General features: G+C 41.2%; 3 protein-coding genes across 7 annotated transcripts; 1 reads left to right on the top strand and 2 right to left on the bottom strand.

The window, feature by feature from the left end:
- The first annotated feature begins 183 nt into the window (after positions 1-183).
- On the top strand, positions 184-7,887 carry dlgap5 (discs, large (Drosophila) homolog-associated protein 5). Of its 3 annotated transcripts, none has more exons than XM_030754466.1 (19): positions 184-319; positions 1,173-1,420; positions 1,566-1,747; positions 1,928-2,002; positions 2,126-2,165; positions 2,249-2,326; positions 2,470-2,559; positions 2,686-2,760; positions 2,891-2,925; positions 3,020-3,270; positions 3,696-3,845; positions 3,938-4,026; positions 4,170-4,330; positions 4,414-4,515; positions 4,765-5,017; positions 5,099-5,712; positions 5,841-6,006; positions 7,401-7,444; positions 7,620-7,887. In XM_030754466.1, exons 2-19 carry the CDS (start codon positions 1,183-1,185, stop codon positions 7,728-7,730), a joined length of 2,754 nt encoding a protein of 917 aa, XP_030610326.1. In that variant the 5' UTR covers positions 184-319; positions 1,173-1,182; the 3' UTR covers positions 7,731-7,887. The 3 variants fall into 3 exon arrangements, with proteins under 3 accessions (XP_030610326.1, XP_030610325.1, XP_030610327.1); XM_030754465.1 differs by having other exon boundaries at positions 2,888-2,925; XM_030754467.1 differs by lacking the exon at positions 7,401-7,444 and having other exon boundaries at positions 2,888-2,925; positions 7,620-7,883.
- A 49-nt stretch (positions 7,888-7,936) lies between these two features.
- On the bottom strand, positions 7,937-13,562 carry rsph10b (radial spoke head 10 homolog B). 3 transcript variants are annotated; one of them, XM_030754470.1, is made up of 17 exons: positions 13,301-13,562; positions 13,085-13,160; positions 12,811-12,879; positions 12,424-12,597; positions 12,255-12,340; positions 12,058-12,178; positions 11,705-11,881; positions 11,448-11,550; positions 11,239-11,336; positions 10,962-11,151; positions 10,747-10,855; positions 10,380-10,459; positions 9,886-10,025; positions 9,591-9,695; positions 9,304-9,486; positions 8,934-9,012; positions 7,937-8,707 (listed from the first exon to the last, which is right to left on the bottom strand). In XM_030754470.1, the coding sequence occupies exons 1-17, from the start codon at positions 13,435-13,437 to the stop codon at positions 8,481-8,483; spliced, it is 2,154 nt and encodes a 717-aa protein (XP_030610330.1). In that variant the 5' UTR covers positions 13,438-13,562; the 3' UTR covers positions 7,937-8,480. The 3 variants fall into 3 exon arrangements, with proteins under 3 accessions (XP_030610330.1, XP_030610329.1, XP_030610331.1); XM_030754469.1 differs by having other exon boundaries at positions 7,938-8,707; positions 11,239-11,354; XM_030754471.1 differs by having other exon boundaries at positions 8,567-8,707; positions 8,934-9,008; positions 11,239-11,354.
- Positions 13,563-14,303: 741 nt separating this feature from the next.
- pms2 (PMS1 homolog 2, mismatch repair system component) lies at positions 14,304-21,993 on the bottom strand. The gene is made up of 15 exons (XM_030754468.1): positions 21,813-21,993; positions 21,571-21,713; positions 21,313-21,399; positions 20,409-20,511; positions 20,142-20,325; positions 19,124-19,291; positions 18,893-18,990; positions 18,704-18,803; positions 18,538-18,622; positions 18,302-18,454; positions 15,532-16,396; positions 15,282-15,449; positions 15,090-15,190; positions 14,824-14,993; positions 14,304-14,536 (listed from the first exon to the last, which is right to left on the bottom strand). The coding sequence occupies exons 1-15, from the start codon at positions 21,824-21,826 to the stop codon at positions 14,393-14,395; spliced, it is 2,583 nt and encodes an 860-aa protein (XP_030610328.1). The 5' UTR covers positions 21,827-21,993; the 3' UTR covers positions 14,304-14,392.
- Between the last annotated feature and the right edge of the window lie 125 nt (positions 21,994-22,118).

The following is a 22,118-nucleotide window of genomic DNA, read 5'->3' as shown; positions in this document are numbered from 1 at the left end:
ACGGGATCATTTCAGCACTGAATTACTTTTTTTTTTTTTTTTTTTTTTTTTTTTTTAACCACACACCGGTTGTTACAACAAAAAAATAATCAGAAGAAGAAGAAGAAAAGCTACCTAACCTATCAGAGTTCACATTTATGTAGGACTGGCAGCCAATCAGCGTCAACTTGGGCAAATTTTAAAAACTCAACCGCCATGATTGTTGTGTTTCTGCACTAGGACTGTCCGCTTCGCTCTAAGGTTTTAGTAACTGGACACAAAAAATAAAAAAAATTAAAGAGGAGATTTTTGTTTGGTTTGTCTTTGGAAAAAGAAAAAGGTAAGCTGGGGTTTGTAATTATAAAAGTTATCCTGTTTTGGATGGTTGTTGTTAGCGTAACGCTTAATTTGGCGTGAGGCCTCCTGTCAACAGCGAGTACGGAGTCAGTTACAGAGATAACTTTGATTCAATAATCAGCTCATTTTGGTGCTTCGCCTTTAAAGGCGACCGTTTGTACTTACTGTGCTTTTTAGTAATATAAAGGGTCAAAAAAAATAAAAAAAAAGCTGTGCTGGTTCACGTTCATTTGACATTTTTCGCCGTATTATGTTTTGCTGTCTGAAGTTAATGTAACGTTCATGTCTCTTTCAAAGTTTGCTTTATCCAGTAACACTGAAATTGATATTTGGTTGCAGACAAACCACCAAGAATAGAAATTAAGCCATTTCTTCGGCATTCCTGTAATTATCTTGCTTTCGCGAAGTTGTATATAGGAATTTCCGGAGAATAAGAGTAAGAAAAACAGGAAGAAAATAGTAATTAAAAAAACACACGCACACACCGTCGTTATTTTTGATTTGGGGTGAAGGTTTGTAGCTAAATAGACCAAATTAACCACTTTGTGGTATTATTTGTAGCACAAGCTAGCAAGTCTATTGCTCTGACAGCATTGTCCGTGTTTTGGAATTATTTTGAGTGCTTCTGCAATCGCCACCAAATTATTAATGACAATCAGTTAAAGCTTTGTTTCTCTAATTTCTATTGGTATAGCTGATCACAACACATAAAAACATCAGTATGTTTGCCATTCAGCAAGGTGCATCTGATATGATACATGTTTCCTAATGACTGTAATACCTATGCAATCTACAGTACCTTTGATACATTGTGTTCCCCTTCTTATTAAATCCAGATACCTGATTATGGAGTCTCGATTCGCTCACCTGCGGGAGCGGGACACCAGTGTGTCAATGCTGAGGGTAAAAATGTCTCGCAGAAGGTCTCAGTCCCAAAAGGAGAATAGAGAACGTACCGTGAACACCCGCAGGCAGCTGGATAAACTCCCAGAGCTGGAAATGTCTTCCCTGGATGCCTCCATGGCAATGGCCAACATTTCAACCATACAAGACAAGACGCAGAACAATGCAAAACCTGCTAAAAGTATAGCTTTATTTTCTCATCACAGCTGCAACTCAGACTGAGAATACAGCTTTTAAAAAATTTGCACTGCTCTAGTCTGCTCTGCCTTTTATGTGCTCATCATTCTGGCTAATTTGTGCCCTTACTCACGCCTTTTCCTCCACAGCAAAAGCAGTGGAAGAGAGGATAAAACAGCTTGAGCGCTGGAAAGAGCGGAAGGCTCTTGAGAAGGAGAAAGAAAAGAGAGAAAGAGATCGTAAAGGGGTGTTTAAGATTGGCCTGTATCATCCACAGAACATGATTGCCTCACTGCCTGCTGTCCCAGATGCCTCAACAAGAGTCAAAGAGGTAAGAAGGGACTTATCAAAAGAGCACTTTACATTATTTATTGTAAAACATGTCTGTGAATCACACCGCTTCCAACCTTTTTTTTTTTTTTCTTTCTTTCTTTTTTTTTGGCTCCTTTGTAAATGCAATGACAATGTGATAGTGGCAGTGACTGCCTCTAATTTTTGGTTACCTTTTCAGAAAAAGGTGAACACAGCTCCATCCCAAAGCGCCAGAGTGACTCGTTCAATGAAACAGCAGCAGCAAGTGCAGAAGGTGCCCCCACCACCACCTCCACCCCACATGTTCACCATTATTTTTCACGAGTTTCCATATTTAGACACTAATTCACACTTTATTCATTTGTTTTTCTTTTTTTTTTTTTTTTAATTTCTGCAGCCTCTGAAGATGCAAGATCCAAATACTGGAGTGAAGAAGGGTAAATTAGCTGAATGTTTCTTTATTTAAATGCCACTTAAGATGAGAAGCAGTTTTAGCTGTGAACTCTTCCTCTTTCTTTAGTACAACCTGCTGTGGAAAGATCAACCAGGACCCAAGTAGCTTCTGTGAAGCCTACATCAACTAGAGCTAAGACCAAAGGTTGTAGAAGTAACTAATAAACAGGGAAAAAACAAAACTTGACCTTTTTACCAGCTATCATGCTTTTCTTTTTTGTTGTTGTTGATGTACTGCGTTTCTGTGCTTGGATTTTAACGTGTCTGTATCATGCGGTCCTACCATAGAGGTACCTGCCGTGCGAGCTTTGCCGACCAGATCGGCCAATAGACCTCCAGGTCCTGCAGTAAAAGACAAACCTAAGGACAATACTGCAGGTACCGTCTGCTTTGGAAACTCATGGTTTCAAAATAATGTTAGGAAATAGAGCTGATCTTTCTTTCTTTTCTTTAAAAAAAAAAAAATAAAAAATTCGAAATGTGTTTGTCTCTTCCCACCCTCAGATATAAGGACCACGAGGAGCCGAGCAAATCTTAACCCTGTGGCTCCCCTGTCTGGTGGACAAAGGAACTGTAAAGGTATCATTAACCCCAAAAAACTGAAGTGTCAGCATTACCTTCTTCTGTGAACAGTTATCATAATCACTTTCACTATTTTTGTTTCTTTCCTTTTTTTTTTTTTTTTTTTTTTTTTTTTAATGCACAGCAGCCGCCAACAACACCGTCCATCACTCTGTCCCAGAGGTGAGCATTTCAGTGACACACATGACCAGCTAAATCTGTGACAAACTTTAAGTAACTTGGGGATTAACTGGTTTGCTGCTCCTGTCATGTGCAGAAACCTGAGCTGACGGAGCCTGAGATGCAGGAGGTGGAGAAAAAACCTAGTCCTCCCAGCCCGACCCGCTGTTCTGAGGAGGAAGAGATGGTGGTGGACCACGCTCCGGCCCAGTCTGTTCCTGCTGAGCCTGCCTCGTCTTCATTTTCATTTGCACCAGAAGGTTTTGTCTTCCAGGCTCCGAATGGCTTGTCATCCTTCAAGTTTGAGCCCCTCACTCCTCGTTCAGCAGATGCCTTCCTTACACCAAGGTCTTCTTTTTTTTTCCCCACTCATCTGCTCTTTTTTTTTTTTTTTTTTTTTTTTTTTAATGTATATTAAGACACTGATATTGTTATCAGAGGCAGGAATCAATGAGAAACTCACAATATAATTCTTAAGATGTTTCAGTGCCCAGGATATCACAACACAGCAATTCTGTCATGTGTTTACTACCTACTCACCGCTACTGTAAGAAGTCAGGAAGTAGTGACTAGAAATCTGTTTAGAGTACCTGCATGTTTAATAATATAAATATTAAAGCAGTGTATGAGATGAAGCTACAGTATATTTCAGTACTGATATTCCTATTTGTTGTATAAAGATTTTCTTTTTTCCCTTTTGGAACCTTTTAAAGAAAATATGTAGGATTTAAAATTTCAGTTGATCTAAATGTCCTGTTGCTCTTTCCATCCAGCTCCAGCTTCAACCTTCCACCAGCCCCCGTATTTGGTGACGAGCAGAGCGAATCATCTCCACCTAAATCTCCTCTTCGTATATCTCCCACCGTTGTCCCTCCAACTCCAGGTGAAGCAGTGGAAACCAAGCACGATGTACCATACTTCAGGTGACATGTTTTGTTTAATATATTTTTGTAGTCATCTGTTTAGTTTTAAAAAAAAAATATATAAAGTTTTTAATTATGTGTAAATTCTTCAGATCGGAAATTGCCAATGAGACACACAGACTGACGACCTTGTGTCTCCACTGGGAGTCTAAAGTGGAGGATGAGTCCATCCCAGAAGAGAGTGAGTTTATTTCCTCCACTAATTGCTGATTGTCATCTTAGAAATTTAATTTTGGTTCTATAGAGTATTGATCTTCATAATGTGGAGGGAAAGGTTCATTTTCCCGACTCACTGTAATTTAGTGCTCTTCTTTGTCTGTTCAGTGAGGGATCGCATGCGCACAGCTGTTGGCCAAGCAAGGCTGTTGATGAAAGAGCGCTTCAACCAGTTCAGCGGTCTGGTGGACGACTGTGAGCTGGGCCGAGGGGACAAGATCACCACCTGCACTGACCTGCAGGGGTTCTGGGACATGGTTTATTACCAGGTGATGCCTCAAAAGACATGTACAACACAAATCCATGAGAAGAACATGACTAATATCTGTTTTGTACTTTTGCCATATTTCAGGTGGAGGATGTAAACAAGAAGTTTGACGCTCTCAAAGAAGCAGAGGGCCGAAGCTGGGTGGAGGAGCACAAGCCCCCACCACGACAGAAGAAAGTAGTTAAGGTGAAGAGTCTTAATTTAAGCTTTGGTCTAATAACACTGCATTGCATCGCTGTTATTTGTAAACACACAGTTGTGTCGCATGTTCCAATATCTATTTTGAATATTTTAAAATTGACAGTATTAACACACAACCCAACTGCTCGGTTTTATTTTCACTTTTACGGTTGCTGTTGTTTTAGTCGGCAACACCTTCAACAACTTTCATGTGTAATTTAAGAACATTGTGCTTGTCTCGTCCTTTTTTGACAGAAACCGTCGGCCGTACCTGCCAAGCCAGCAGGAACTAATGCAGCAGCTAAGGCTCGTCTGGCTGCCGCCAAAGCAGCCATGAAGGCCAAAAAGCAGGCAGCTGAGGCAGAGAAAGCAGTCTGTGCTGCTGACAGTGAGGGTGGCCTCGTCTTGAGCTCTCAGCAGCCACAGCCACAAGCAGGGGCCCAAAAACAGGACACAGTGGTCTTTGATGGAGGCTTCTTCCAGGTGGAGAGCCCAGCTAAACCATCAGGTGGCTTGCATGCCAAAAATCTTGTTTTTAATGTTTAATGTCTCTGGATGACTCCAATCATGTTGCATATGTTGTTTCTAGGTACAATTAGGAGATCCAGCCATTTGAATGCTGCTGCACTGCCCTGCTCATATCGCTCACCAAGAAGAGTCACCCGATCATCCCTTGCGTTGACCCAGTCTCCTGTTCATGCCTGCGCTTCTCCTGTTCATCCTGTCCACACACCCGCGCACCTCCGCCGTACCCTCAAGCAAACCCCAGAACCAAAGTCTCAGTGTGGCACTCCTCAGCCGACCCAGACCAGAAGTGACACCGCGAAGACCTCTGTGTGTTTCTCACCTGTCAGGGAAGTGATTTCAGATGATGCCCAACCTGATGGATGTCCTGCGCAACAGTCAGAAAAAGTCTCAACCGAGGAGGATATTTCTTCTGTTCCTGAATTCCTTCCAGCAATTTTAGTCGAGGAGCAGGACGGGCCAGCCGAGGACATAAATGTTGACCGTACGGTCTCTCCAGCAGTTCCAGTCTCTCCATGCAAAACGCCTCCTGCTGTCTCTCAGGCTCTTGAGCCCTCATCAGGCCTGAGTTTCATGCTGTCACCCTGTGCAACTCCCAACCCACCTTCTATCTCCTCACCTGCTGTACAGGGCCCTGTGGAGACTCTGTGTCACACACCAGACGGCACAGTCACTGAGGTAAACAGTTTTTCTTTTTTTCAGACTAAACTCATTTCAGTCCCATTTCTGCATGATGCTCTGTGTGTCAACCTCAGTATAACTGTTTTCTCTAGCCTTACAATGAAGAAATTATTTTGTATTTTTAGGAAATTCATGGGCTGGACTTTGAGAGATACTTCCAGCCCTCAGACAGATGCAGCCTGTCACCGAGGGATGCAGCTGCCACAGAGAGACTGTCGCACATGGCAGTGGATGTAGAGATGGAGAGCCCTAGAAGTCAACCTGTGGACCTTCTTACTCAGCCAGAGTCAGGTAAGACTAATGTTTTAGCAGGTTTTTTGTTTTTTTTGTTTTCTTTTCTGGTCTTCTGGTCTCAGACTTTGCATATTGCAACATTAAGAAAAAATGTGCTTTCCTAAATGCAACAGGAATAACCACAGTAGGGTTTAATCCCGGGATCCGGGATTCCCGGGAAATGCGATCAGAACAATTTCCCGTTTCCCGGGAAACCGGGAAAAAAGTCGCGCGCGTCGATTTGACTTTCAGAAAGAAAAGAAAGCTTCAGAATGTTAAATTTAAGGGAATATTGAGAGAAGGGTTCGTTTAATGCGAAAAGCATTACTCTTCATTTCAGGCACGTTCAGCCTCCGTTTAAGGCTTCAGCCTTCATCTCAAGCGTTTTAATAGAGGTATTACACAGTTGTGCTTTTTTCCTCTTTTTGTTGAAATCGTAGGCAATGTGTTTACCCTAAGGTATTTTGTATTATATAATTTCATATTATTATATATTGTTATATTGCATTATATAGCCTATAAAATATGCCTGCCCTGAACAATAAAGAAATATCTGTGTAACTTCGAGTGTTTCTTTTCCTCGTTTGCAGCCGCTTACTAACAATCATGAATTAGGATACGGGCCTAATGGGTGAAGAAATGATCATGAAATAGATTGCTTTAACATATTTCGCTTTTAAAATGGAGTTGAGTAAAATGTATATTTTTTAGGCTATAATGATTGGCCAGTTTTTCAATAGACGATTCACAGCGAACCTACTTTAACCCTCAGACACGGTGTTATAAATTTGCTGTTGCCAGAATGGCAATGACCAAGTCGTGGAGCATTACTCAAGGCCCTGTGTTATGCCATATTATAGTGTAGTACGGTAGTTAACTTTTCAATGACTGTTACAGCGTTCCACTGGTGGAGATATAGCGCAACAGATGTCGCCACGACAGCGTGGCTGAGCCTTTATCAATGCTGTGGAGATGAACCGTATTGTTTTGTACCAGCAGTTGTAAAATATCTTGGTATAATTCCATGTACAATGGAGGAATATTCGAATTATATTTGTTAAGGGAGTGTTGAGGAACGATACAACACCGCATAGCTCGAGCACTCGAATGCCGAGATGTAGGTTTTATTGCGTTAATCAAGCCGACGTTACCCCCTACTGGGCATAACAGGACATAGCTGGAAAGCTACCTCTACAATATCACAATAGGTTAAGGCCGACACAGGCTACAGAAGGCCTAATTAAAATAAAAAAATAAATAAACTTTTTCCCGGGATTCCCGGGAAATGGCTCGTCATTTCCCGGGATTTGATTCATGTCATTTTCGGGAAAAATATTAAACCCTAAACCACAGTTCCAAACTGCACACTTCACTGTGTTTAAATCACTCTCTTGCTCACTCTATCACCACAGCATGGCCAGCGGTGTCTTCAGTGTTAACTCCTCAATCACCACAGGTTAAAGTTTTTTCCACTTCTCATTTCTTTACTTCTAAATACTGGGTTTTGAATGCACATGGAGCTAGCCTCCTAACTAGCCTCTGTTTAATTAGTTAATTTTTTGCCGTATTATTGCCTAATCTTCTAAATTTTGCATCTCTTGTATTTGTTTTGTTTTTGTTGTTGTTTTTAGATACAGACAGTGGAGTCTGCCATGCTTCTCTTCACCCCAGACCTGAAGGACAAGATACGCCAGTCTGTCTGTCCGAGTGACCTCATGGTCTTCACCCCAACTAACATGTGAAGAAAGCAAAGTTTGTTTTGTTTTGTTTTGTTTTTTATACTTGTTTTTATTTACTTTTGTGACATTGTGTTTTAAAAAAAGATTGTGATTTTTGACATTTTTAGATGACTAGAACATACTTTTGTCTCACAGAAAGTTCTGATTAAAGTTTTGGTTCCAACCAATAAAGTACTGTATCTATATCCAATCACAAATCAGCAAAACACTGAACACTGTTATTACGAACTGCTTTAATTTGAAGAGGAAACATGTGGCACATGAGCAGAACAGTTGGCTTCTTCCTGTGTTCGTCAATTTTTTATTTTTTTGCTGTATTTTCATGGTCTTGTGTCCACTATCTAATTCCTAATGCCACATTTACCTGCAGCACAACAGTTTAAGGCACAAATTGTGAGTAAAGGAGCAATAGTTGAGATTCAGGTGGAGATCAGAGGAGCAAAAATGAAGGGAAAGCAACAGCTGACATCTTGTGGTGCAGTCTATGCCAAGCTTGCCTTGAAATGTCAATATAGACTTTTATTAGGTTTACTACAAAAGCCTAAATTCTGCTCTAGTGTATTTCAAGACATATCAACCACATAAGCACAGTGATGCAAAAGATTTTACTTTGGGATGAAACCAGCCCTTTACCTTGCTAGATCTCACTGTTAATAGTGCACAATGCTAGGCCATTATATCATTACTTCATAATAATTTAAACTCCCCCCAACAAAACTAACCACATTTTAGTTGCATGTTGCTTTAACTGTATTACTTGACTTCTTGTTGCACCCTATCTAGAGTAATTTGTCTCTGAAGCTCCTGGTGATGTTTTTCTTCCTTTATGGTTCTTGTCATTAGCTGGTAATGGTCAAATGCTGGGAAGAAAATGTGGTTGAAGAATTGATCGACCATCTGCGTCATAAGCTCCAATTTACAGTCTTTGGTCTGGTTTTCTGCTGGTGTGCACACACTTTCAGCTTCATCTTCTGTGTGCTCTAAAGGAAATGCAAACACATGAGGCAGTTTTATTAAGATACAGAAAGTCAATTTGATGATTTACAATATATCAGCCAGTTACAAGATTAGAGATTTGACCGGTGATGCGTTATATGCAGTTAATGCCCCAATCACCACTGAAATGAAAGGTAATTGATGATGTAATTCTTCAAAGGAAAAAAAAACATGCATGTATGTAAATGCATGCACTGAAACAAGCCAAACCTGCAGACTGAGGTGTCATGTTAACTTCAGTTTTCACATCTGGCTGACTTCCAACATCCTGAGCACTGGGAAGCCCTGTCTGCAGTAAAGACAGGATTTTATGTTAAGATTTAAGCAAAGTCTGCCAGTTTTGTGGCATATTCCAGAAACACCATCGGCAAGACTGAAGTCCCCAGTCATTTTATTATTTTTTAATAATTAATACAAAGAAAATAAATGCAGAAGCAAATTAAATTTGATGTATCCAATTATGTCATATCTTACAAAAACATTTTTGTATTTTTGGTCCTTAGTATGTTTGGACAACTAAAAATTTTAAACAAAGGTTAACGGATGCAGAGATTATGAAAGGCTTGAGAAAGAATCTGACCGACTGGGAAGGGCAGTTTGTTGTCTGCATCATTTCCTCGCTGGCCTCCACCTGAGGCTGACCCCTGCTGGCTTCAGTGTCAGACCTGGATACTGGATGGTCCTCTTTCAGGGTTTCAGAAACCTGCTCCCATGTGACTTCTGCACAGCCCAGAAGCACCTCAAAAAACTCCAGGAATGTAATCTGGAATAGAAAGAACAGGACAAGCGCTCCCGTGATTCAAACAGAGGAATGTGGCGGTGAAAAACTGCTGCATGAGCTGACTGATGTAAATACAGGAAACAGACCTCCAGTTCAAGACTGGCAGACAGGTTGCTGGGGTCGTGGCTCTCTGCATTGATGATCTCCAATAACCTCCTTGTGGTCAGCTTATTGTCCAAGAGACGGAGATCCTGCATGTGGTTATAAAACATTCAACAACAGGATGTTTAAATATTGAATAATTTTGTGACATGGTGGTTGATCTTCATAAATAGGGATGGCCTTCATCCTACTATCCACTGTGGCTCTTAATAAATACATCGGATCAGTCTGACCATAAACCAAATTTACATAGTCTGGAAGAGGAGTAGTTTGTTGCACCTTGAACATCCACAGCAGGTGACGGCAGGTCATGGTTTGTTCGTCTCTGGTGGCTGTGCAGAAAGCCTGAAAGACTTCCCAGCACCTCTTCAAATAGTTCAGAGCTACCACTCCACTGCCCGGCTGCCTAAACAGGAAGCCTGCATAGATACAGTTACAGCTATTAACAGTTATTACTGCATACTATAGAGTTAAGCAGGGTGTTGAATACTAACATCAAGTTTATGCAGGTGTATCACATCTGAAAAAGGCAGAAAAAAAACTGTTACCAGTGTGATATATTTATCAATGCTGGTTAGAAGGGAGTTTTTCCTTCCCACCGTCACCGAATGCTTGGTCATGGGGGGTGGGGGGGTCATCTGATTGTTGGGGTTTTCTCTTTATTACTGTAGAATCTTTATCTTACAATATCAAGTGCCTTGAAGCAGCTTTTGTTGTGATTTTGCGCTATATAAATAAAATTAAATACATATGTCTGTAGCATATGTCAGCACCTTTTACATTCTTAGCATTTGGAAGGATGTCATCTGTCAATAGTTTGGAAAAGCACTCAGCCAAAGGGTTCTTTTGTGACCTGTAAATAGAGAAAAATAGATAAAATATTTAATATCAGTTATCAAAGAGTAAACAAAGTTGTGTCTCGTTATCCAGTGAGCCAGTGTTCTTGAGTGTAAAATTGGTGACTTAAGTTTCCTGAGCTCTGCAGCCGTGGTTTTCTTGTGTACTATTAAACTAATTTCAGTTTACTTTAAACTAAAAAAAAATTTCCTCATCCTCTAAGGCAGAAAACAGCTGGCTCTGTGAAGTAAAGTTTCATGGTGATATCTTCAGATAAAGGTAGGAACAGGGTTGATCTCTTACACCATGTCTGTACTGTAGATGTGGTAGGCCACGATCACGAGAAACCTGACGAGCTTGTGAAGCGGCACAGGGGTGAAAGGAGAGTGTATCTCTGCTGAATCGGCATCCTCTGAAACACACAGAGTGAAAAGGATTCAAATATAAACCTTATGAGCCTATCGTCGTCTGGTGGACTAAGGAATGCAGGGCCGATGTTGAGCGCCAGTCTCTTTCACCTCTGATAATACGGTCTATCTGTGTCAGGGTTATGCCGTGATGATGAACATTACAGTCTTTGAGCAGGCGCCACAGCTGCAGACGGGACAGCAGGTGGGTGTTATCTGGGCAGTGGGCACAACCAAGTCTGCTGTAGAAACTACAGATGGACCTCAGCTCTCTCTCTTGCCTCAGCACCACAAACTCCACCTGTTGCACAACAACACAGGGTTTCAGGGCAGGAACACGGCTAAAAAAGATGACGCTGTTGTCGGTGGCTTCCATATGAGTAGTGACCTGTTTGCGCTCAGTGTCACGCTTTCTCGCCGGGATTTTGTCCAAAACATAGTCGATGTTCAGAGCCTTGTCTGGTCCTAGTAAAGATGAGGCACTATCTGACAGAAAGAATACACCTATGACAAAATATGAAAGGATTTCAAACTGCAGGATTGTTAATTTCCTCATTAACCTTATTGAATATACCCTTGAATACTGTTGCTTCTTACCAAAAGGATTGGGAACTCCACTTCCGCTCAAGTTGCATGCGATCATCTGATCATCCACAAACTCTCCCTCAAATACACGCCTGTCGTTGAAAGTGAGTTTGCCCTATGTACCACACAGAATCAGGAATTTTACAATCAGAGCTGATTAGAAGTTCGTCTTTTCCCATTCATACAGCACTTTTAATACATTAATAAGAAAGTAAACTATGAATGTATCAAATCTTTTCCCAACTGACAGTGTTGTATCAATGATTAACCTGCCCATGTTTTTTATTGTTCTTCCATCCTCCTTCATAGATTGCACCACCAGCGTAGTAAAATGTTCCTTGTCCGTGCCTCTGACCCTGAACAAAATCCCCTGTGTACCGATTGCTCTGGGAATACTGGGATCCATCTCCTCGCCTTAAATTCCAGACATGTGTGCCTTGGCCATGCTGCCACAGATGAGAGCACATATGATTTGCAACCAAAACATAAATCTGATTCAAGTAAATTAAAAAAAAATTTTTTTTGCTGAAGCCTTTGAGATAATATGAATATTCTCTGACAAGGTTAAGTGACCACAACAGGATAACCTGCATTGTAGCTGAACCGTGGTTTTCTTTCATACCTGCACTCCATCCTGCCATGCCCCAACATACTTCTGTCCCAGTTTCAGCCAGCTCATCGTGCCGTCTCCATGTCTCTGGTTGTTCTTCCACTCACCAGAGTAAATATTACCAGAGGGGTAGCTATTAAAAGCAGATGTTATTGCAGGGTAATTCAAATACAACACGAGATGAGAGGATACATACGCTCGATTCATACCATCTCACTCCCCATCCCTCTCTGTTGTTCTTCACCCAATCTCCTTTGTACCAAGAGGTTTTATCCTTGTTGTAATATGTCATACCCTAACACAAATGAGACCAATTAAAAAGAGACAATTGAATTTAAAAAAAAAACTATACCTGATGAAACCATTGATAAATCATACCTTTCCATGCCTCTTGCCCTGATGCCACTCCCCACTGTAATACACACTGTTTTGGGCACATTTGTAGGTTCCCATCCCATGTCGTATACCATTGTAGACTTCCCCCTTATAGGTGCTGCCATCTGGCCAGGTGTAGATGGCCCAGCCCATTGGAATATTGCACACAAACGCTCCCTGTTAGACAAATTTACTTCAGTATTTTGCCTTCATTCCACCTGTGAAAGACCTTGTTTCCATATAGTACTTTATTATACCTTACTGACTTATATTTGAATTAGTGTGTGCAGAGGATGGAAGTTTACAAATGTTTGATACACATGGATTGTTGAAAAGCCTGGCTTAAGAAAGGATACTGTACAGTTAATTTAATACATAATTTCTGTACACCTCATATTTCAGTCCTCCTGCCTGTGTGAAGACCCCAGGTCCGTGCATAAGTCCTTTGGAAAACACGCCCTTCACAAAAATACATTTCAAACATATATTTTTTGTATGTTTAATGCAGTTTCACATCACTGGCCAAAGAATGAAAATGTTTGCATGTAAATAAATGTAAAATATATATTTTTAAATATCATAAATCCTTCATTCATCTATAAAAATATGTCACGTTTGTATTTGAAAATCATCTTTCAAAAATGGAGTGCTTTTACAGCTGTACCTTGTATATGTGGCCTCCTTCAAAATAAACAACACCTTGTCCTTGAAACTGTCCTTCACAGGTTTCCCCTTCATGCCTGTCAGAAACACACCAAACTTTACATTAAGCTCTGGGTGTACACAGAAAATTATTCATAACTAGATTTAAGGATGTTCTAGGTAGCTTGTTAGTCCTCTAAAAACAATTATTCAGCTAATTAATGTCATGATGTTTTACCTCTGTACAATTAAGTTAACCGCAGGGGGGAGTTCATAGTTGCTGTCTTCCTCGGGCTCATCCCGGTCAGGACTGTGGAGGTCGGTTTGGCTCGCCGACTTTTCAGCTTGTCCACCCTCCTCTGTCTTTGGCATCATTCACTCGTGTTGTCGTTTCCCCTTTATGTCAATTTTAAATCAGTTTTTTTCTTAGCCTTAATTCAATTTCTAATTTTGTCACAGCTGCCGCACAAGCTGGGAATAGGAACTTAACCATGGCAACGGACGCTTGCAACTACGGAAGCCTACGAGCCAGCCGTCATTCGCGTGTTTTGAGCGTGCAATTTATCTAACATTTACGGTAACCGTAATAAAAGGCGATTTGTGAGCGCAAAATAAGTAAATGCATTTAATAAAGCAGTCGGACAAGTCTCACCAAAGATTCGTTCTGAATGTCTAAGTAAAGGATGTAATATAACCCCATCCATCCATCCACTTCTCCTGTTGGGGGTCGCGGTGGATCTATCCCAGCTGTCATAGGGCGAGAGGGAGGGTGCATCCTGTGCAGGTCACCAGCCTGTCGCACGGCTAACACAGAGAGACAGACAACCATCCACACCTATGGGCAATTTAGAATCACCAAGTAACCTGCATGTCTTTTGGCTGTGGGAGGAAAACCCGAATAGAGCCCACCCAGACGCGGGGAGAACATCCAGGCTCTACAGGATTCGAACCCAGATCTTCTACCTGTGAGGAAGCAGTACTAACCACCACGCCACCATGCTGCCCTAATGTGACCCTGTCAATCTTAAATCGTTATTTGCTACTGAAAAGTCAGTCTGGGCTCACCTCACTCCAGTGGCAGACCACAGTGCAAACCTGTAGGTGATTTCAAGTAATAGAGACAGAATACTTTTCAACATTTTTTTAATTGTTATACGTAGTGTATGTTAAAATTGAAAAAAATACTGTACAGTTTTCATAAAGTCAGAAAATATCTAAACATTGAAACATAACATTAAGTAAATAACAAGCCATTTAACTCTACAATATATCATATGAATGGTTTGATAGAAGTAATCTGGAGTTAAGGAACATTGCAGCGTTTGCAGACTCAGTCTTGCGAGATGACATCCAGGTTAGCGAGGTGCCTCATGGTCGGCCTGCCATGAGGACAGTTCCACGGATGCTCAATCTCCCCCATGTGAACCACGAGCTTCTTCATCTCATTAACACTCAGAGCAGTGCCAATCATCACCTGACGACCACATACAATAGAAATTGAATTACAAAGCATTTTCAAAATAATGTTACACAACCTTATAACCAGATGTTTTTAAAGGCCTCCAAACTGCTTTTACATCTTAGATAACTGCAAATTGCAAAACCCTAGCATTTCTCACAGTACGTATCATACTGCACAGCCTATGGCTGTACGTTGCCAACCCAAGCTTCTTAGTGTTATCTGAAACCTTAGTGCCGACTCGCTACTTGAGTCAAAATTCGAGCGTGCACTTAAACAACACCATAGTGATATGAACTCACAGATTTACGACAAGCCCTTGAGGCGAACATCTGCCTGACTCTGGATGGTCGACACATAACCCCTGGACTGTCGCTCAGCATGAAGATCAGCTCTTCAATGTCTGCTGGACCGAACGTCCAGTTTTTACTGGTGGGCAGCGAGACCAGCTTAACCCTCTCCATTACCTGAGCTGTAGTCACAAAGAAAAATAACAAACATTATTTGCAACTGTCAAAATAATTAACTCACTTTTAATCACTGGTATCTGTTGGGTAAACTGTATTACCGTCCTCGTCAACCAGAAACTCAAAGCCATTCTTTCTGAAAATCTCAATGTTCTCAATGAGTACGTTCTCACTGACCGCAGTGAGGTGAAGTTTCTGTGGGCTGCAAACACAATGGGGAAAAAAAAAAGCACACTCAGATCACCACTGGAATCCATCCGAGCAGAGGTTTACCCATTGATTTACATTCTTACACAATGAGCTTCTGTCCTTGGAGCACGGTGTGCTGCTGTAGCATCTCAAAGTTGTACTTCTCATCTGTGGCATGCTGGTCAATCATGAAGACGTCCGAGTTGAGTTTTGTGATAATGAAGCCCAGGTTAAACTGACCGACGATCTCCATTTCTTTAAACATTTCTTTACTGCAGGGATGAAAGAAAGTTTTTATGAAAATTACACCCAGCAGTATATTCATACAGCTACAGTTACTGGAGTAAAATCTACCTGATCTCCTTCTTGAGCTCTTCCTCTGCACTCTGGTTTTCTCCTGGGTTGATCTTAGCCCTGAAGCGTCTGTACCGCAGCTCGTCACCAGCCCTGTGTTTCTGCTGGTCTTGCAACCTCTTCATCTTCTCTGCAAGCTCTGCTAAAGAGAACTGGAGATGCACCGTCCTCCTCTGCAGACAGACGGGAGCATCCACTGTCGAGAAACATTTCTCACCACAGACTGAAAAAGTGCTGGATTCTTGTTCTGGAGGGAAATGTGGATGATCTTTCTTGGGTCTTTTAGCCTCTGGGCTCACAGCAGAGTCCTCATAAGGAGTGCATGTTTCAGTGTGTGACTCTGGAGCTTTGGGAACAGTGTTACTACTGCCTGACGACTCTTTAACCGTTTCATTATTAACACTCCAGCTGTCCGCTTTAGGAGAATTGGGCTCTAGGTCAGAACACTGGATATCCGGTTTTGCTTCAGGAATGTCACAACTGGACCCAGCACTGTCTTTTTGGGAATCCGTGTCCCCGCAGGACATCATTCCATACCTAAACCTGTCTAGCACTGAATTACCCACTGGGGAGCCTTTAACCAGCTCTCTTGTGGGTTTTGAAGGAGATTTTAGACTTGCGTTGCAGGAAGAAGGTTTTACAGGATCCTTAAAAAAAGACTGCAGCGTTTTTTGTGTTGTGCCACTGCTGGAAGTTTTTTCCTTACTCGACTTCCCAGAACCGGAACTGTAATGACTTGAAAAGGCAGCTTTTAGGCTGGCCAGGTTCAGGGATGACTTTGGGCTCAGAACCACAGGTTGGGAGTCCTCTTCCTGTTCTGCCTTGTTCTCAATGGACAAGACAGGTTCCGATGTAGATGCTGCATCTATAAAGAAGCACAACAACTAAATAAAAGTCTTAAGAACAGGTAACAAAAATGCCATAGTTTGGAAAGGAGATAAATAAATCTTGGCCACAAAACATGGAACTTTTAGGCTGCTGACTAAACCCAGCAGGGTCCAGAAGGCTGTTATCACCCATGAAGAATGAAGTAACTGTACATTTTACTCAACAATATGGTGCAAAAAACCCAAACACCTTCCACCTTTGTTTTTTTTAATTTTTTTGTGGGGTTTTTGCCATTTAAATAAAAGAACTTATGTTAAACTGAATTTCAGGCATGTTGTTGTGTTTTTTCTAGTTGTGGTCAAACAAGATCAGTTTGAAATACAAAAACCTGGGAGTTGGTCTTAATACACGCCAGAATACACACTATATTGTTTAAAGTATTCACTCACTTATCCAAATCATAGAACTCAGGTGTTCCAGTCACTTCCATGGCCACAGGTGTATTAAATCAAGCACCTAGGCATGCAGACTGCTTCTACAGACATTTGTGAAAGAAAGGGTCGTTCTCAGGAGCTCATTGAATTCCAGCATGGTACCGTGATAGGATGCCACCTGTGCAACACATCCAGTAATGACATTTCCTCACTACTAAATATTCCACAGTCAGCTCTTAGTGGTATTATAATAAAGTGGAAGTGATTGAGAACAACAGCAAATTAGCCATGAAGTGTTAGACCACATGACATCATAGAGCAGGGTCAGCGAATGCTGAGGTGCATTGTGCGCAGAGGTCACCAACTTTCTGCAGAGTCAGTCATTTTGGACCTCCAAACTTCATGTGGCCGTCAGATTAGCTCAGGAACAATGCACAGAGAGCTTCATGGAATGGGTTTCTATGGCCGCTGCATTCAAGCCTTACATCACCAAGTGCAATGCAAAGCATCAGATGCAGCGGTGTAAAGCACTCTACCTCTGAACTCTAGAGCAGTGGAGATGCGTTCTCTGGAGTGATGAATAAGGTTTTTCCATCTAGCAATCCGATGGACGAGTCTGGGTTTGCCAGGAGAACAGTACCTGTCTGACTGCATTGTGCCAAGTGTAAAGTTTGGTGGAGGCGGGGTTATGGTGTGGGGTTGTTTTTCAGGAGTTGGGTTTGGCCCCTTAGTTCCAGTGAAAAGAACTCTTAATGCTTCAGCATACCAAGACATTTTGGACAATTTCTTGCTCCCAAATTTGTGGGAACAGTTTGGGGATGGCCCCTTCCTGTTCCAACATGACTGCGCACCAGTGCACAAAGCAGGTCCATAAAGACATGAATGAGTGAGTTTGGTGTGGAAGAACTTGACTGGTGTGCACAGAGTCCTGACCTCAACCTGACAGAACACCTTTGGGATGAATTAGAGTAGAGACTGGAAGCCAGGCGTTCTTGTCCAACGTCAGTGTCTGACCTCACAAATGATCAAAATTTCCCATAAACATTCCTAAACTTTGTGGAAAGCCTTCTCAGAAGAGTTGAAGCTGTTATAGCTGGTGGGCCAACATCAAATCACACCCTATGGATTAATAATGGGATGTCACTCAAGTTCATATTTGTATGAAGGCAGATGAGCGAATACTTTTGGCAATATAGTGCATCACAAACTCATCTGGATCTAGGTATCCTTCTGGATCCAAGGGCCTCAATTCTTTGTCTCCCAGTGTCAATAAACACATTACACATGTGGCCAAGCATTATTAGAACATATATACTATGTAGTTATCGTGCTCCCACACTTAATTAACTCATAACCATGGCTTTATTATCTCACTCCCTTACATTACTAACCACTGAGCGCAAAGAGAAATATTCCTAAAACCTCTTGTTGTTATTTTACTATATTACCAATGTACAGATATGATAAGTGTTGATATGAGGGTCTACATGTAAAAGGTGTGTTCTTACTGGTGCTGGGTGTAGGTGTATAGCTCAGGCTGATCTTATTGACTCCAGCCTCATACATGGCGATGAGAGAGGTCTTTAGAATAGCCAGCAGGAGTTTCTCCTCCTGAAGGAAAATCTGTCGTTTGTCCGGGGTTACATTCACATCCACACACTCTGAAAAAAACAGCACATACACGCTCAGAAAATCAAGCAGGTTTCATGTATGACGTCTGCATGATTAATCCCAATTTTCTCACCTGAGGCAACAGCTATGTTCAAGGCAACAAATGGATATTGATGTCTGTTGTACATGTGATACACTTCATTTACAAGTTTGGTCACCTGCAGGGTGGGGATAACCAGAGGTCAGGCGGAAATGACGGATTCTGACATTGCCTCATAAATCCACTTAACAAGAATTACCTTCAGGGGGTCACATGGTCGATCGTTAATGAAAAAGAACTGCCTGTCTGTGCTGCTTCTCCCAATGCCGTGGTCACCTCGAGACACAAACCCTGTGATGCTGTCATAAACAAGCTAAATAATTAAAATAAAATAAAATAAAATAGGAAACAAAAACTCTGCAAAAAGGACATCCTTTAAAACACTCACGAGAAAAGCTGTTTGGGTAGATCTGCATCCTTGAGCCCATATTCTTCAATAACATTTTCTGTGGGAGACGCTTGCTGGAAAGGTAGAAGACTCTGCAGCTGCAGGACACACAGTCACCATTCAATCATAGAAAATTAAATGTGAAATAAAACATTTAACAAGCACAAGAACCACCTTTAACAAGCCCCCTTTTGTTATTGGCAACAACCTGGAAAAAAGCAACGTATTAACCTGTTTTGGTCCAAATATGGCACCAATGTTGTCTCTCATGCTTTGGCTGCCACTAGTGCCGAGGACTGTGCTGCGCTTTCCCTGCCCATTTTGGTTGGAGCAGGTGATGCGCACTCCTGTAGAAATGATACAGTAGGACTGCAGAACATGTATCATTTTGGCATACTCCTAAAAACAGAAACAGATCATATCTGTTATTAATGTCAGTTTAGATTGCTGATCTAATTAGTTACTTGGCATAGAAAGCGCAAATTGTTGCTAACAGGGCACTCTTTTTTTTAAAAAAAAAAAAACAGAATTCACACTGGTTATGTATGTTGTTCTTTATTTATACATTGACTGATGTGTGAAATTAAGTTTATGGTTAAAAACTAGCATACCAAGTAGAAGATGGGTCGTGTGGAAGATTTTCATTTGGTGAAAGCATTTATATTAATCACAATAACATTAATAACCTACACTGTCAAAAATCAAACTGGAAGTAGAAGGAAAACACGTGTGGCAACGAGTGCTACAAATCTTTGTTTTTGTTTTTTAAAGACGGCTGTAGTCATGAAACTGGTTTAACAACTACAATATATAAATATTAACTATTATAGATTATTACGCAAGCGTAATTACAAGGTGATTTTCTTTGTGGATGCGAAGAAAATAAACTGTTTAAACCAGGATTCTGATTTTGGATGGGACAGAGTAATTTGGGCTGGGCCTTGTAATTAAAGAAACAACATCCACTCTATCATTACCTCTGAACATCCTTGCTGAGATTTAACAGGTTTTGGTCAGTGTGAAATGGCTTTTTTTTTTCTTTGTAAAACAGAAGGGAAAACACATCTAGCCTTTTGTTTACTTAAATATTTATTCTGAATTAACTGAAATTAAAATATAAGAAAATACTTCTCACAGGTCATCAGGATGGGCCTGTTGTTGAAGTAGGATGGCCCCGGTCCCTTAGGCCCACTTTTGGAAAACTTAGCATGTGAAGAAAGAGAACAAAAGAGATGATTTAATGCCTGACCTTCTTAATATTGCGTTGAAACTCCTTGTGTCGAACAGGCAGGGTGCAGAAAAGCTGCTGCAGGCTGACCGTGGTGCCCTGCTGCCGGGGATGAGGTGTCTTCTGCACTAGGTGACCTTTGTGGTCAAAAACCAACTTTGTCCCCACCTGGCTGGACTCATGGCAGGTAATGACACTCAAGTCACTGCAATAAGAAGCAAAAGCAAATTTTAGCTGCCAAATCATTTAGGTTTATGCCTAAAATAATCAGCCTTTGAAGTATCTTACCTCAGAGCACATAAAGAGCTCAGGGCTTCACCTCTGAAGCCAAATGTTTCCACATGGATGAGGTCTGAGAAATCCCTTAACTTTGATGTGTGATGCTTCAGTGCTGTGGGACAAGCAGATGAGATTTTCCTTAACCAACAAGCTCAGGCAGACACTGTCTAACACAGGGATGTCACACTCATTTTACATCGTGGGACACATATAGCCAACGTTGAGTTTAAGTGAGCCAACCCGGTGGAAGTCCCTGTAAAGACATTTAACTGCACATTTAATCCCTGCGATATCTCAATATAAGAAAAAGAAGTGCAATTTCAATAATGCGTCTCAGTTTTTCTTTGTGATAAAGAAATGCTCCCGTAGTTAATGAAGTAAATCTATCAGCATGGCTCTTTGGGCTTAAATTGTAAGAAATAAATGTGTAACTACAGAAAAAGTTCTGGCAACTCGTTGCCTGGACTGTCCTGTAATTATGAAGCAGGAAGTTTTTTTGTTGATTCCCAGAAAGATTTTATTTATTTTACTGTAGACACACTGTAAAAAAACAGAAATTTTTTCATATTAGACACTGAAAAAACAGGAACTTTTCTGTCATTTAATTGTTTATCTATTACTTCATTACTTTGTTGTAGTATGAATGGCTGTCGGGGAGGTCTTTATCAGTAGGACAAGCTGTAACATTTATGAAAATACAGTTTAAAGTCCAAAATTTATGCCCTCCTTTACTTTTTCCAAAGACATCCAGAGTCTTTGCTGGGCTGATTATGGCCCCCAGGGCTTTTTAAATATGGGCAATCATTTTCTGGCAATCACTTTTTGGCAGACGATCACTTTTTGGCACAACACCCCCAGGGCTTATGTTTGACACCCCTGGTCTAAGACAAAAATATATAAAAATTACACTTACTCAGTCCTTCAAAGTTAGCCTCCTCTACACCTTTACCATTGTCTGCCACCTCCACTTGTTCAGCTCCACACTCCTTCAGCTTGACATCTGCAGCACAAACATGTGATACACAGCAATGAAAAGTAACCACAGTCTCTCTCTCTCTCTCTCTCTCTATATATATAGCCACATAAAATTATACGTAATATTGCAAACATCATCGTTATAAGGCAACCAGAGAAGTCTACAGAAAAATACTCTGGCTAGATCTTTAATTACCAATGTTGGTGGCTCCTGCATCAATGCTATTCTCCACCAACTCCTTGACAGCAGTGGCCAAAGTCAGCACTACCTGTCCCGAGCAGATTTGATGCACTGAGTGCTTATCAATAGCCTTGATGGCTCCAGCAGGTTCAGAGGTGCTGCAAAGGAAAGCAATACTATATTCCAATCTATAACGTAATAAATATTCAAAAACAACACATCTGCATTTAAATTAAATACTCTAGTAGTTAGCTTACCAAGCATCAGACATCTTCAAAGCGTGAAGTGACTTGTGTCTTGAGAGTTTAAAGGTGGTTTCTCTCTTAGACACTGAATAATACTTCGCTGCTGTCAACTATTGCCATTTCGCCTTTACTGCTTGGTTGTATTTACATCCCAGTGCATCCACTGCTGACACCATGCCGCACACACCACAGGAAAGCCAGTCCCGCGCGAATTGCGCAGCATGTTCGCGAGCATCACTTGTGCGCAGAACAGCGCAGCTTATTATATTAAAAAGTAATATAACTGTTTTGCAATGTAGCATCAAAACTAAAATACAG

The sequence above is a fragment of the Archocentrus centrarchus genome, chromosome 19 (assembly GCF_007364275.1).
Source record: "Archocentrus centrarchus isolate MPI-CPG fArcCen1 chromosome 19, fArcCen1, whole genome shotgun sequence".
Classification (NCBI taxonomy): Eukaryota; Metazoa; Chordata; class Actinopteri; order Cichliformes; family Cichlidae; genus Archocentrus; species Archocentrus centrarchus.
Note: the sequence above shows the minus strand (reverse complement) of the source record. Positions and strands in the feature narration are given on the sequence as shown.

Coding starts and splice junctions, on each gene's coding strand:
- dlgap5 (XM_030754465.1), top strand. CDS start 1,183: ATGGAGTCTCGATTCGCTCACCTGCGGGAGCGGGACACCAGTGTGTCA. Junction 2,166..2,248: donor AAATACTGGAGTGAAGAAGG/GTAAATTAGCTG, acceptor CTCTTTCTTTAG/TACAACCTGCTGTGGAAAGA. Junction 4,331..4,413: donor GGGACATGGTTTATTACCAG/GTGATGCCTCAA, acceptor GCCATATTTCAG/GTGGAGGATGTAAACAAGAA.
- rsph10b (XM_030754469.1), bottom strand. CDS start 13,437: ATGATGCCAAAGACAGAGGAGGGTGGACAAGCTGAAAAGTCGGCGAGC. Junction 12,341..12,423: donor AGGGCAAGAGGCATGGAAAG/GTATGATTTATC, acceptor CATTTGTGTTAG/GGTATGACATATTACAACAA. Junction 9,013..9,303: donor CAAACTGCCCTTCCCAGTCG/GTCAGATTCTTT, acceptor TCTTTACTGCAG/ACAGGGCTTCCCAGTGCTCA.
- pms2 (XM_030754468.1), bottom strand. Junction 18,623..18,703: donor GACCATGTGACCCCCTGAAG/GTAATTCTTGTT, acceptor CCCACCCTGCAG/GTGACCAAACTTGTAAATGA. Junction 15,191..15,281: donor CAAGGACAGAAGCTCATTGT/GTAAGAATGTAA, acceptor TTGTGTTTGCAG/CCCACAGAAACTTCACCTCA.